This window comes from Hypomesus nipponensis, chromosome 5 (assembly GCF_054491055.1).
Source record: "Hypomesus nipponensis isolate SF chromosome 5, ASM5449105v1, whole genome shotgun sequence".
Classification (NCBI taxonomy): Eukaryota; Metazoa; Chordata; class Actinopteri; order Osmeriformes; family Osmeridae; genus Hypomesus; species Hypomesus nipponensis.
The window spans coordinates 175,819-190,878 of record NC_140365.1 but is presented as its reverse complement, the minus strand read 5'-3'; the positions used below and the strand labels follow the sequence as shown (position 1 = coordinate 190,878).

Genomic DNA, 15,060 nt, shown 5'->3' with positions numbered 1-15,060 from the left:
CTGACCACAACCACTCTGACCACAACCTCTCTGACCACAACCACTCTGACCACAACCACTCTGAACTACCCGAGTGGAGCTGGTGTAAGACGGGTGGCTATGTGCAGCCGGATCAAAGAGGACAATGTGCAGTTTCTCACGGGTCAACTGGTGATGACATCGTAAAGATGCAGTCTCTTTGGTTTTAACTCTTCTCGTATCCAGCATTCTGATTGGATGAAACCAGAAACCCAGTGCCTAACTATGTCCATGGAGACAGTGGGAGCAGCTGCTCTACAGGAGTCCCAATACAGGGTCAACACACAGTAGCTCTGCTACAACAGCTGCTCTACAGGAGTCCCAGCACAGGGTCAACACACAGCAGTGAGGAAGGGACATGGAGGGAGGCGTTAAAAGGTGGGGGGAAGTGGAAGGGGCAGGGCTGCAGGGCGGGGTCACCTACCTGTTGGGGTGAGAGGTGGGCAGCATGAATTGGAACTCTACAATACAGGTGTTGTCTTTCAGCTGCCGATGCTGGACGCTGTTCAGCTCGTACGCTATGTAGGCTCGCCGCACGTACACCTGGAAACATACAGGACTGCTACTGTAGGACTGCTGCTGTAGGACTGCTGAGGTAGGACTACTGATACAGCACTACTGGTCTCTCACCTCCAGGGCGGCCATCCTCACTACCTGGTTGCTGTGGTAGAAGAAGTTGGGCAGCACATCAAAGATGGACGTCTCAGACAGGATGAGTTTCTACACAGAGAGAGAGACAAATGTAGAGTGATTCAACAACATATAATTGAGTTTGAATACATACAGAGAGACAGACAAGTCTAGGGTCGCTACCTGCAGGTTCTCGATGCAGAACTGGTGTCCGTACATGTCGATGGCAGAGAGAAAGATGGATTCCACCTGGTTGTGTCTCAGCTCATAGGAGGGGAGGTGGGAGGCGATGAGCACCTGGACAGAGATGGAGGGAGAGAGAGGGTATAATAAAGAGAGGGCGAGGGCGAAAGTGAGGGTAGGAGGGGCATGGTGAGGGTAGGAGGGGCATGGTGAGGGTAGGAGGGGCATGGTGAGGGTAGGAGGGACATGGTGAGGGTAGGAGGGGCATGGTGAGGGTAGGAGGGGCATGGTGAGGGTAGGAGGGGCATGGTGAGGGTAGGAGGGGCATGGTGAGGGTAGGAGGGCTGACCTGGCGTGCCCGCAGGGCCACCTTGGCGTTGGTGGTCTTGCTGAGCTGGGTGAGCTCAGTCAAGATGGTCATCAGCTCGTCTGTCAGGGTGGGATCCCTGCCGCACAACTGGTCCTGCACACACACACACACACACAACTCAGTATTCAGATACACTACACCCCCCCCCCCCCCCAGGTTCAGGACCGAGCTGCTTAGACTTACAATGAGCATGGTGACCAGCAGGTTCTTCTTGGTGACCTGAGCGTGGGAGAAGATGTAGTTGAGCACAGTGGCCATGTCCCCCTTGTTCTCCTCACGCAGCATGAACACACACTTGTCATAGTGTCCTGGAGCAGCAACGCAAGACAGACAGGATGCACAGTTAGTGTAACAGCACCCTCGTGTGGGCAAACTGAAAAACTATCGGTCTGGCAGAAGACAAAGATGTCAGTCAAAAAATAGAACAGGGTCGGTTTATCATCACCCTATATGCTAACACTGCCAGGCTCTGCTGTTAAACACTGGTGGGGACGTTTCAACGGTCTCGACATCAGTACGGACATCCCTCCTGTCCCTAATATCTAAACCTATGACAGTACATTTTTCTCACCATTCTGGAACTGGACCTCTATTTTGAGGTACTGTCTGAGAAGGTCCATCACCACTGCCTTCATATGGCCCCGGATCCCACTGCGGTACCTGGACACACACACACACAGGTCAGTGTTTGACTGATACACATTGAGAGCATGGGGAGGGGAGGAGCGCTTACTTCTGCACCAACTGGACGATGCTCTGGGTGTTCATGAAGAACACCTCCCTTTCTGACTTCCTGTTCAGGGTGGCAGCATGGCTGTCCAGGATGTTAGCGATCTGGGAGGAAACAGATTATTCAGCCTTCATCTAGAACCTAACTAGAATGAAGAATGTTTGTGTGTGTGTGTGTGTGTGTGTGTGAGAGACCTGCTGGCTGGGGAACTGGCAGAGCACAGATGTGATGTTGCTGGCGTACTGGGCCATCTCCTTCCTGATGGCCTTGTCAACAGCGGGAGGGACCCGTCCAGACACACTGGTCATGATGTCCTGCAGCTCCAGCAGGGGCAGCGAGGGGTCGCGCAGGGTCTTCATCAGACGCTCCACCCACTCCTTCAGCTGCACACACACACACATATATACACATAAATATACACACGTATACATAAACACAGAGAGAGAGAGAAAGACAGAGAGAGATCTGGACCCACCTTGGTGCTGTAGAAGGGCTCAGGCAGACAGTATCCACTCATGATGTGGACCAGGTGGTCCAGAGTGCTGTGGAACACTCTGTGCAGCTTCTCTCCTCTCAGAGCCACAGCCTGGATACACGGCAGGGGGCCTGTGTGGAGCTCCGCCTGGCGCACACACACACACACACACATAGCATTTTAAATGGCAAAAGGACCACACGGATAATACAAATAGTTAGATTTAAAAAGACAAAAGGTTGAGGAGGACAGCCTTTAAGAGAGACAGCGATTACCCATTGATCTGTCGCATCAGAATTTTGATTCGGGTCACAAAAGTCTTGAAATTTTAGTGAGAATGTCGCCCGGTACAGACCGAATAGTCGAGCGGCATCCATGTCTTCACGTCATGTCAGAAAGTTCAACATTTTACAGTTTCACAGTCAATTCTACATCTAAAAAGTCGAGCAGGGCAGCTTTCAAGAGATATGGGAATTCTGCTTTTAGCCAGCTGGTCCGATTATTTTTCTGATTTGTTTAAACTGGCAATGAGACTGCGTCCCCATTACACTGTTTTGACGTTAGCCTCAGTCAGACTCACTCACTGGCAGTGTGCACAATGTTGTATTTCACTCCATACTACACCAGAAACGTCAGGGAGGACTGCCTAATGTAGATACGAGCCTGATGAAGAAAGCCAGCATCTCGGATGTCTTTAACCAAGCCTGTTTCATTCATCATTTACCTGAGAAAGCGACCTCCGTTAGCCAGGTTAGTTTTGCCCGATCACTTGGTCAGGCTATTTAAGGATATCGGGGTCAAGTGACTTTTGTGTATAGACAAGTGAAACGTAAATGTATTTGGCCAAAGGCCAAGAGCCTCGAAAAGTTCATATCAAGCCCTGCAATCCAGTAGCCAAATATATGATGACCTGATCGACACTCCAAGTGTAATAGACCGGGGAGAAGTTCGTCTTTTGCAACTGACATGCGCAGTTGAGCCTGCTTGACAGTTGTGTGACATACGGTGATAATTGGTCTATAGAAAGGGCAACGTCTGCGGTACATGGTGCAACACACACACACCCCCTCCCTCACCTGCTGGACTCTGCTGGGGTCGTCCAGCTGCAGTTTAGCGATCACACAGCCGGGCTCCAGCACTGCCCCAGCACGCTTCACGTAGTGGATACACCCCGACTCTGCTGCTGTTAAAGTCATCACCATCTTCATCACCTGAAACACACACACTGCTGTTAGAGTCTTCATCACCTGCATTACCCCCAACCTCTCTCTGCCCTCCCACTCCCTCACCTCTATCTCGGCATAGCACTGCCCAGAGAAGACATGGCCTCCATCTTCCACGCTGTACTGGATCAGCTTTCCTGCTGACGGCGAGCGCAACACAGACGGGTCGTTCTCTCGCTCAAACACACACGTCTTGTTACCTATGGTGACACGGTACCTGAGGGGGAACACACACACCTTAAACACACACGTCTTGTTCCCATGTTGACACAGTACACAGAATTATACCCACCCCTCTGTATCCAAACCCAAGAGCGTAACCATGCATTCTTTGGGGTTGTGTCACCCCCAATGTTGAGAAAATACCAATCTGTTCCTCCAATATACAGCAGAAAATATGTCAAATATATGTTCTCCTTTTATGAACCGTGTCAATGGATTGGTCTCTTGATTTATTTCCGTTTGTTAAGAAAAACATAAGTGTGTGAATCCCCCCCTCCGAATTGTACACTTGTGTGATTTCGTTTGAATCCACCTTGCGTCGTTCTGCATTGTCATGGTTACCTAACACTTTTTCGTCAGTCAGTTGAGCGCAAAGAAAGTAATGTTGGTTAACTTGTTGGAGAGGAGGTAGAGTAATGGAGGATTTGAGGTTACCTAAAAAGCGGAGAAACCTGGACCAGCAGCCAAGCATACGCATTTTTCAGACAGTAAGTTACTTGATACCAAGCTAAATGTGTAAGCAAATTAAACGAGTAGCCTCATAAAAGCATGAGTCTCTGTTTTTCTGATAAAATTACATGGTCACAACGCAGGCAGTCACTGTCTCTGAGAAATTACACTATTCCTTTTAGATGTGAATTCAAATGGTCAATGTTGTCCTCGAAACTATGTTCTAAATGTGCGAATTTTCATGAATAAATATAGAATTGTAGCCAATACACTTACCAAAAAAATAATTCAAGGGGAAGGGTATACTTGGACCCCCCAAATGTATAAACCATGGTTACGCCCTTGTCTAAACCCCATGAAGGAAAGTGTTTGCATCTGCAGAAAATCTTCCCAGTAAAGGTGCCTCTAAGCACCATCAGAAGAGAAGCCCACCTGTCCACCTCCTCCTTCATGTAGGTGGTGTAGCTGCTGCCGTCGTATGACAGTAGCACGCCTCCATCGCTCAGCCTGTGCACGTCCACCTCGACCAGGGAGTGGTTCATGATCACGACGTAGGAGCTGGGGGACTGTCGGGTCACCTTCAGGATGTACTTGGTGCCCTCGTAGATGAGTTCCACCTCTACAGTGTTGAGCAGCGTGTGGGCTGGGAGGACCTGGCCCCTGGAGACACGAGGAGAGAACATCCCTCTACTGTAACTTTTAAAACCTCACTACTATACCTCTCCTAGAACATCACTACTATACCTCTCCTAGAACATCACTACTATACCTCTTCTAGAACATCACAACTATACCTCTCCTAGAACATCATGACTATACTTCTTCTAGAACATCACTACTGTATCTCTTCTAGAACATCACTACAGTATCTCTTCTAGAACATAACTACTATAGCTTTTCTAGAACATCACTACAGTATCTCTTCTAGAACATCACTACAGTACCTTTCCAGAGAATGCAGGAAGTTGGAGACGCTGTTCCTGAGATTGGAGTCAGCAACATGGAGAGCCCCGCTGACAATGCCCAGCATGGTGTCGGGACGCTCCGCCTGCACACACACACGCACACACACACGTTGGTTAAAACACAAACACTACAGGATTCTCCAAGCCCAGCTTGTTGTGTCCAGACTCTACCTGCATCTTCTCAGAGATTAGTCGGTCCAGCCAACCAGTGTCAATGCTGTTGTGTTGGAAGCTCTCTGTCTCCAGCAGCTTGATGAGATACTCCACCGTGGTCCTGAAATCTCCTCGAATTGACAGCTCTTTCAGAGCCACCACCATGTTCCTACACACACACAGTCACCACACAGACAGCATCAGTATCTAGGATAAGGGATGTGGGGCCTGTGTGCTGTCTGTGGTTTCAGGGCCCTGGTGGACCTCAGGAGCGCTGAGCTTACGAGATGGCCTCCTCCCGGTTCTCCCCCCAGGAGAAGCAGTGTCCAAACTGGGAGTCAGCGAACTCATGCAGCCCCCCGGCCGCTGCCACGCTGAAGTAGCCCCACACGTTCTTGTTGCTGCGGAAGTTCAGCTCCTGAACAGTGCCGGAACTGGGCTTGAAACCCTGGTGGACAAAACACCGTTAACACTAGTGTCTTCTCTCTGTTAACACTAGTCTCTCCTCTGTTAACACTAGTCTCTCCTCTGTCCAGTCCATGAAGGCCTGGACCCCCTGTGACCTAACCCTGAATCCCCTATGACCTAACCCTGGATCCCCTGTGACCTTACCCTGTGACCTAACCCTGGATCCCCTGTGACCTTACCCTGTGACCTAACCCTGGATCCCCTGTGACCTTACCCTGTGACCTAACCCTGGATCCCCTGTGACCTAACCCTAACCCTGTGACCTTACCCTGGATCCACTGTGACCTAACCCTAACCCTGTGACCACAGGAGAGGAAGAAGGAGTCACCTCGTCTGGGTTCTCGCTGGTGATGCGGGCGGCAATGACATGTCCCCGGGGAGAGGGGGAGGTGGACAGAGCCTCGAAGTCAATGGGACAGTCTCCCCAGGGCTGCACTCCATACAGCATCCGGATGTCCTTGATCCGGTTCAGGGGGATCCCCATGGCGATCTGGCGGGTTAGAGGAGAATCATCAGCTAACACATGTAGCATCTTTATAAGCTAACACATGTAGCATCTTCATAAGCTAACACATGTAGCATCTTCATAAGCTAACACATGTAGCATCTTCATAAGCTAACACATGTAACATCTTCATAAGCTAACACATGTAGCATCTTCATAAGCTAACACATGTAGCATCTTCATAAGCTAACACATGTAGCATCTTCATAAGATAACACATGTAGCATCTTCATAAGCTAACACATGTAGCATCTTCATAAGCTAACACATGTAGCATCTTCATAAGCTAACACATGTAGCATCTTCATAAGCTAACACATGTAGCATCTTCATAAGCTAACACATGTAGCATCTTCATAAGCTAACACATGTAGCATCTTCATAAGATAACACATGTAGCATCTTCATAAGCTAAATTATGCAGCATCATGACATCCTCCTTATCACAATCATTGGCATTACTAGCCTAGCTAATAAAATGTTATCATGTGGATGCATTAGCAGCAAAAAGGAGCCTGTGTTTATTTAGGACTCTCTTATTTAGGGTGAGTACTGTGTGGTAGAGTATTCCCCCAGGGTGAGTACTGTGTGGTAGAGTATTCCCCCAGAAGCCTGTCTGTGAACAGGGTCTGTTCCCTGCCTGGGTTTCTGCTTGAGCGGCTCTGACCTACTTACTAACAACAGGACAACCACGAGACCTACTGCTGTACATCTGCCCCAAAGCCCTGGGGAGGAGGGGAGGAGACTGTACTCTGACTCTCTATTTAACCTCAGTTACCATGGGGATGGAGGCCTGAGGTAGAATTAGCCGTCAGGAGTGGTGAAGCTCTGATGTGAGAATGAACACACACACACACACACCTGTAGCTGTGCGGCGGGGAGAGAGAGAAGAGGGGAGAGGGGGGAGAGAGAGAGGAGGGGAGAGGAGGGAGAGAGCAGGGTGCAGAGAGAATGAACACACACACCTGCAGCTGTGCGGCGGGCAGGTTGACGTCGGCCACCATCTCGGTGCAGGGGTGTTCCACCTGCAGGCGCGGGTTCAGCTCCAGGAAGTAGAAGCTGCTGTCTGGGCTGTAAAGATACTCCACCGTGCCCGCGCTTACATAGCCCACCATCTTAGCCAGCTTCACAGCACACTGGGGACACACAGTCACAATACACACAGTCACTGTACAGATTCATATTGAATACACCTGTGCAGGTACACAGGTACATATGTTAATCATATAACAGTATTATGCAGTACATAACTATATATACACGTCTCCTACCCTCTCCATGTCCTCAAACACGTCTCCATTAGCAATGGTGGCAGGAGCTTCCTCAATGATCTTCTGGTGGCGTCGCTGCACTGAGCAGTCCCGGCCGAACAAGGAGATGGCGTTGCCGTACTGGTCGGCCAGGATCTGGACCTCCAGGTGCCGGGCGTGCTTGGCCAGCTGCATCACGAAGATGGGCGAGCCCGGAACCTCCGCCTGGACCTGGGGTTAGGGGTCAGGGATCAGCAAGGGGTCACACATACACACCAACCGGGTCCCCTGGTGGTCAGGCGTCCCTCACCTGTCTGAAGAGGTTGGGGAAGTCGTCTGCTGTGTTGACCTTGCGGATGCCCTTCCCTCCGCCGCCCTCCGAAGCTTTTACCATCACAGGGTAGCCCACCTCCTCTGCAGCCTGGCGACACACACACACACACACACACACACACACACACACAGCTCAGCCTCCTCCTAGAGAAGCATCAGGACCAGAGCATGAGTGTGTGAGAGTGTTATCCATGAGGTCAGACCTTCAATCCTGCCTCCACATCCTGGATGCAGCCCAGGTCATACACCTCCGGAGGAACATTGATCACCCTCTTCTTCTGATCACTCTCTGTCCACTCCACTGTCAAACCTGAGACACACACCAACACACAATCAGTACCTTACCTGAGACACACACACACACATGAACACAGTCGGTACCTTCCCACACTTCAATTAGAGTGTCAACACAGGGCAGCAGACAAACGTACCTCTCCCGCTCCAGGGTAAGGTAGGGATCCCAGCTGTCTGGGCCACGATGGACGAGGCGATCTTGTCCCCCAGCGCCCACATGGCCTGGCTAGGAGGACCTGGGAGAAAAGCAGAGACCAGCATCTAAACAGGCTACCTACCATCACACACACACACATTTTGTTAATGTGGACCCATTCAAAATCCAGTTTCCCCCAATCACTAACCTTAACAAATCTAACCTTAACCCCAAACAAATCTAACCTTAACTATGCCATCTTACCCATGAAGGATATGCCATCTTACCCATGAAGGCTATGCCATTCTTATGAAGCAGTTCAGGGAGTTTGGGGTTCTCTGACGCGTGACCCCACCCAGCCCACACCGCCTGGGGAGAGAGGGTTAAAGGGGAGGAGAGAGGGGAGAGGGGGAGGAGAGAGGGGCGAGGGGGAGGAGAAAGGGGAGGGGGAGGAGAAAGGGGAGGGAGAGGAGAGAGGGGAGAGGGGGAGGCGAGAGGGGCGAGGGGGAGGCGAGAGGGGAGGAGAAAGGGGAGGGGGAGAAGAGAGAGGGGAGGGGGAGGAGAGAGGGGCGAGGGGGAGGAGAGAGGGAGGGGGAGGAGAGAGGGGCGAGGGGGGGGAGAGAGGGGCGAGGGGGGGGAGAGAGGGGCGAGGGGAGGGAGAGAGGGGCGAGTGGAGGGAGAGAGGGAGGGGGAGGAGAGAGGGGCGAGGGGGAGGAGAGAGGGAGGGGGAGGAGAGAGGGGCAAGGAGGAGAGAAGTAATCATGAACATGTCCTCCTCCCAGGTGGACCAATTAGCTACTCCAGCAGAGTTCCTATTGGTCCACATCTCATGAGAAAGGATCTACACCCAAAAAGTCAAATACTGGTGTTAGATGTTTTTATATTTGCTGTGAATCACTGAGAAGAGTGGTAGAAGCGTTGTGTTTCAGTGCACCTGCACAGGGATGCGTTTAGCGATGTCCAGAATGAGCTCCACGTTGGCATAATTATTGTTGTTGGTCCCTCCGGGAACAGGAACATAATGGTCGGCCATCTTTATGTACTCTGTGGATTACAGTCAAGGAAAATGTTACATTTGTCATCACTGTGTACAATGCATATGTGGCACAACATGCCGTGTTTGCTTGTTTGCACAATATTGTCAGACGTTATGTAACCCGACCTTGAGCAGCATGATTCATGTACAGAACACAGGGAACATTCTGTCTGCTGAGTTAGACCAGGAGTCACTTGTTAACCGACGAGCTAAACCAATAGGGTTAGGTTAGGGTAAACCCTAAACCAATAGGGTTAGGTTAGGGTAAACCCTAACCCAATAGGGGTTCCTGTACCCCAACCCCTCACCTGCATTGGCTTTTAAGTCTTCCGGGGTTACCATGACGACGAAGCGGATGGCCCTCTCATTGCGGAACATCTCGTACGACCAACGGCGGATGGAGCGCATGCACTTCACCGCGGCAATACCGTTGTTGGCGATGAGGACCTGAGGGGGGATACAGGATTATTACACCATCACCCCCACTACTGACCCCAACATGACCCCGGGGTTGAGGACTACCTACCTTCTCGATGACCTTGTTGCCCCCAAAGCGTGTGACAAACTCTGCCGGGGAGGCGACGGTGAAGTCCCTCTGCAGGTCCATGCGGCGGCGGTCTCTGCCCTGTTTTACCAGGTGCAGCCCCGACATGCTGGGCCTGTGTGACAGACTGACACTCATTCAGTATCAGGAGAACACAGCCTTGCCCCCCCTCCCCTGTGTCCCTGCAGGCCTGTGGTCCCTACCCCAGCTGGGCCCTTCAGCTAATCACATGAGGTCTTCTTTTCAGCCCTTAGCCACAGGCGGCTTCACAGATTCCCACATCAACATTCCTAACCAACCTAGCCCCTACCAGAAGATAAGAAATAAAGTCCCCCATTGAAACTAAACTCAAACACCTTCACAATCATCAGGAACCGGGAGGTCAGAAAAGGCATTTCCTTCATGCATGTTTGAGAGTTTGTTAATGGACAGGCTGCAAGACAGGACGGATCAGGTGAAATGTTTGTGGACTGGATGGCACCCATATCACATTAGAGATAAGAGGGCAACTGGAAGAAACAGCAGATTAAAACATCTCATTAAACTCAGCTTCCAGTCTTTACTGACCTTGGATCAAAAGGGGAAATGTGTTCAACCATAATAATCAATCAAGGTAGGTTCAAAATCTGCTTTTCAAAATCCCAAAAGTAAGTTTCAACAGCTGAAATGTTTGCTTTTTAAGCAACTCCAGTGAGTATTACACAAGACAGGTCAAGTATCCAGCAGAACTGGCCAGTTAACATGTCTGTTCCATTCTGTATGGACCTCAGGAGAACAGCAGCTGGTTGGGCAGGGCAAGCCCTCGACAAATGAGAAAGAGAGGACTGCGGGAGGTGAGAGAGAGAGTCGCTGCCCAGTTTTTAACCCTAACTAACCCAACACCCTGAACTTCAGCCAGACCTAACCTCAGGTGAGCTTGGTCCTCTGTCTGGCCTACTCAAAATGACTAAATGTAAATGTACTCAGAGAGCTTCCTCATAAAACCAGGATCGGGACGGACCAATGAAATTGCCAGGGCGGGCTTTATACGATGATGGACAGATGATCAACAGTAACGTAATCAACAACGTCACAAAAGAGCCCTTGGGTTGAATTCGTTTTCAACAAACAACATATTACGTTGCTCTGATTGGTTGTAGGTCTATCCAATTGAGCGAAGAGGCATTTGTTTTACGAGTTCGGTTGAAACAGGCCCCATAGTCACAGCCCAACGGAGAGTTTTCAGACTCATATTCTGACTAGAATTATGAGTATGACAACGTCAGGCTAGCTGTCTGGGACTCTGGGAGGAGAGGAGGGAGAGAGAGAGAAGGTAAGAGGGCGGAGAGAGAGAGAGGAGGGGAGAGGAGAGGGGGAGAGAGAGAGGGGGGAGGGGGAGAGAGAGAGAAGGGGAGAGGGCGGAGAGAGAGAGGAGGGGAGAGGAGAGGGGAGAGGAGAGGGGAGAGGAGAGGGGGGAGAGAGAGGAGGGGAGAGGGAGAGAGAGAGAGAAGGGGAGAGGGGGGAGAGAGAGAGAGGGGAGAGGGGGAGAGAGAGAGAGGAGGGGAGAGAGAGAGGAGGGGGAGGGGGGAGAGAGGAGGGGAGAGGGAGGAGAGAGAGAGAGGGGAGAGGGAGAGAGGAGGAGGAGAGGGGGGAGGAGGAGAGGGGGGAGGAGAGGGGGGAGGAGAGGGGGGAGGAGAGGGGCGAGGAGGAGGAGAGAGAGGAGGGGATAGGGTAAGAGAGAGAGGATGGAAGAGGGGGGAGAGGAGGGAGAGAGAGAGCGGAGGGGAGAGAAGGGAGAGAGAGAAAAGGGGGAGAGAGAGGACGGGAGAGGATGGAGAAAGCAGGGTGCAGGCGGGGGGGACAAGCAGGGCTGTGCTTCCAGAAACCACAGTTTCTCTGAGGCAGGCTGGGAGCTGGTTAGGCCACATTCTTCACACCCAGCTGAGGGGCCCAGCACACAGCCAGCTGAGGGACCCAGCACACAGCCAGCTGAGGGACCCAGCACACACCCAGCTGAGGGACCCAGCTGAGGGGCCCAGCACACAGCCAGCTGAGGGACCCAGCACACACCCAGCTGAGGGACCCAGCACACAGCTCAGAACTGATCCAGATTTTACATTGAGCAATTTCACGACATTTCAGACATAACTAAAGGATGTCTCTTATTTGTAGTTTCATATACCGTACTGTGCAAAAGTCTTGGGCACAAATATGTTAATAATAATATATATTTTTGAAGTAAAGCAAAAATGCTTAAAGAAACAATGGAATGACAAAACTGAACAAAAATGTTCTCGACATTTCACTTTTATACTGCTGCACAATTACAGAAGACAAAAATATATATATTAAGACAATATTCATGTAAAGTTTATACTTTTTCTTAGTACTGTAAATCCAATTCAATGTTCAGGGGGGATTTGAACCTGTGACCTCTTTATCTGCAGTCAAATGCTTTAACCACTGTCCCTATGGCAACATGTCCTATACCACTGTCCCCATGCAACATGTCTATAAACAATAAACATGCTGTTCTACAATAACGGAACCACTTGTGTATGTTGAACAAACCTCAGGTTATGCAGAGGACCGTCCACGTGGTCAAAGCCCATCTCGAAGGTGCTGTCGGAGCTGACGGAGGAGGAAGGGGACAGGGAGCGTTCCTTCTCCTCCTGCTTCCCTCCCAGCACCTCGTCCTCAGAGTTCTCCTCCGACACAGACCCCACTGTGAAGTGGGAGAGCAGGGCAGCGGGCTTCTGGTCCTGTTGGGCCATGGTGGGGCGACAAGGGCAGCTGGCTAACACTGGGGAGGGAGGAGAGGCGCTCAGATATAAGGAGGGAGGATGTGTGTGTGTGTGTATGGGGAGGGAGGAGAGGTGCTCAGATATAAGGAGGGAGGATGTGTGTGTGTGTGTATGGGGAGGGAGGAGAGGTGCTCAGATATAAGGAGGGAGGATGTGTGTGTGTGTGTATGGGGGGTTAACATGGAACACAGGATCATCCTGGCATCCACCTTTCATCAACATTTGACAGGTTGCATCAGTGGGTGAGTGGGTGCAAAGTCTAGCTGATGAAGCATCTGTATGTGAAACTATTGCAAAACCCACTATGCTGACCTGAAAGGGTAATTTGCCATGCCAACATCACCTCATCCAGGCTGCGTGATCTCTAGACTGATGATAGTTACTGCCATGCCAACATCACCTCATCCAGGCTGCATGCTCTTTATAGCTAGGCTACTGCAGGCAGCAACCCTAACACTGAACATCGCCATCCATCTGGAAGTAAATTAACTACATTGGTTTTAAATGCCATGTTCGGAAGAGAATATTTACGAGATCCCAGCAAACATACACTGTTACTAATAGGTGACTATCCAGATTGAGTCCGCTGTAAGGCACACCTTGCTCACCTGCTGAACCTGTTTAACCCGACCTGGAGCGTACCCCCCCCCCCACACACACATTCTTACAGTATCGGGCCAACGCCAGGATTACTTAATCCATAATCCTGCATCATGCCTCACTAGATATTCACGAGGAACATATACTTTGCAAATTTGTTAATTCCCTAACGTTGAATTTACATCTCTCCTGGACAGCTAATCTGTGCTGGAGGAAACTGCAACAGCGACCACAACAGACCAGCGGCACAGCTTGGATCCTCATCCTTACTGCTGCTAAATCCATACAATGTTACTCGCGCTAGAATACATTTGCAAGCACATGTTTTCAGTAAAGTTCCTATTAGCAACACTGCTGTTAGTTAGCTGGCTAACTAGTCTAGCTATTTGCTGTTCGTTAGCTAGCTAACTAGCTATACCACTAGATTGTTAGCTAATGAGCTTACAGGGACAGCTAGATCGCTGATGGCTGGACTAGCTAGCTAGATATCGACGTTGAGAACGAGTACAGTACTAGTACCGGCAGAAGCAGACAAACATGACTTGCTTCTTGTTAACGCACTAGATAACAAGCTAACTCACCGTGGGAAACAAATCGACAAGCAATCCTGAATAGTTGATTCCAAACGACTGATTAATATAGGTTCAATTTCTTCTGGGATCCATCTGACGTGTTTTTCCAATCGCTTATGACAAAAACTCACATCATGATGAGCTAACGCGACTACAACAGACGCTTTGACAGTGGCGGTGGTGCGATATGATGCTGACACAGGTTACTCCTGGTCGTTCCACTCTGAACTGAGTTCATTAGCCAATCACGCTACTGCCCTGCTGACAAGGAACCAAACATTTTGCAGAACTCCCTTTAGAGGCGGGCTAATGTTGAGAGGAGGTGTGCCCAATAAAAACCTCCCTGCCGGCCACGTGCCCGGCCGTCTGACGAGTTAAAGGGACATTCCTTCATTTTGTACTTTTACGTTTGCCTTTTACTCCAGACTCCAATGCTACACACCAAAATAACAATTTTAAAAAGCCATTAGTAGTATTAAATGAAAATGTTAAAATACACGTTTTTTAGGGACTTTAAAAAAAACTAAATTTCCGGTATATTACATTGAAACATTTCAAGATTACGCTTGCGATTGCACTTACTGTGCGTGTCTATTTCCAATTCATTTTCAATGAAACCGGGCGTTGACGCTCGCGTACGCTCCCACGAGTACTTTGAAATCACCAAAATACACATGTCAGGGTAACGTACTTACGGGCTTTATTGGATGCAGCATGTTTGCTAGTCATGATTTGCCGTGTCCTGGGACTGACCCAAACATTTGTTGCTCAAACTGTGTCTGGGGACTTACAACAGACTGCCGACTTACAACAGACTATTTGCAATGCAATGAACACTCGTTTTGAGCATCTATTTTCTTTATTCAACCACCAAACTGGAGCAGGAATCCAGATTGTCAGAGACCTGACAGGATCAGGCTGGTCCAGTCTGGCTGCATTCTAACACATATTTTGAGTCTCACATAGTAGTAATACTAATAGCAATCATTTTATATAGAAAGAAATCCCAATGAAGTCACTATCATAATAGTGATGGGGGGGGGGGGGGGGTAACCCTCAACACACTCAGATTGACACTTGACTGATACATTTCTGAGACACTGAAGGGCAGAAATTATTT

At 50.0% G+C, this 15,060-nt stretch overlaps 1 protein-coding gene across 5 annotated transcripts in view; it reads right to left on the bottom strand.

Moving 5' to 3' along the window:
* Nucleotides 1-14,130, bottom strand: part of acaca (acetyl-CoA carboxylase alpha) — a 40,864-nt gene extending 26,734 nt beyond the window's left edge. For 2 of the 5 annotated variants that reach the window (XM_084698082.1, XM_084698084.1), the window contains exons 1-27: nt 13,950-14,128; nt 12,536-12,767; nt 9,968-10,112; nt 9,750-9,888; nt 9,340-9,449; nt 8,693-8,774; nt 8,407-8,505; nt 8,179-8,285; nt 7,953-8,063; nt 7,664-7,873; nt 7,358-7,528; nt 6,216-6,377; nt 5,704-5,867; nt 5,438-5,588; nt 5,246-5,349; nt 4,734-4,961; nt 3,696-3,846; nt 3,483-3,617; nt 2,407-2,553; nt 2,126-2,314; nt 1,935-2,035; nt 1,773-1,861; nt 1,385-1,509; nt 1,181-1,294; nt 832-945; nt 649-738; nt 443-561 (exon numbers count right to left, since the gene is read on the bottom strand). In XM_084698082.1, the coding sequence (XP_084554208.1) occupies nt 443-561; nt 649-738; nt 832-945; nt 1,181-1,294; nt 1,385-1,509; nt 1,773-1,861; nt 1,935-2,035; nt 2,126-2,314; nt 2,407-2,553; nt 3,483-3,617; nt 3,696-3,846; nt 4,734-4,961; nt 5,246-5,349; nt 5,438-5,588; nt 5,704-5,867; nt 6,216-6,377; nt 7,358-7,528; nt 7,664-7,873; nt 7,953-8,063; nt 8,179-8,285; nt 8,407-8,505; nt 8,693-8,774; nt 9,340-9,449; nt 9,750-9,888; nt 9,968-10,112; nt 12,536-12,738 (3,560 nt within the window). In that variant the 5' untranslated portion in view covers nt 12,739-12,767; nt 13,950-14,128. Of the gene's footprint in view, nt 1-442; nt 562-648; nt 739-831; nt 946-1,180; nt 1,295-1,384; nt 1,510-1,772; nt 1,862-1,934; nt 2,036-2,125; nt 2,315-2,406; nt 2,554-3,482; nt 3,618-3,695; nt 3,847-4,733; nt 4,962-5,245; nt 5,350-5,437; nt 5,589-5,703; nt 5,868-6,215; nt 6,378-7,357; nt 7,529-7,663; nt 7,874-7,952; nt 8,064-8,178; nt 8,286-8,406; nt 8,506-8,692; nt 8,775-9,339; nt 9,450-9,749; nt 9,889-9,967; nt 10,113-12,535; nt 12,768-13,949 lie in introns of all 5 variants that reach the window. The other 3 variants (XM_084698083.1, XM_084698086.1, XM_084698085.1) reach the window with 2 other exon arrangements.
* Nucleotides 14,131-15,060: the final 930 nt, after the last annotated feature.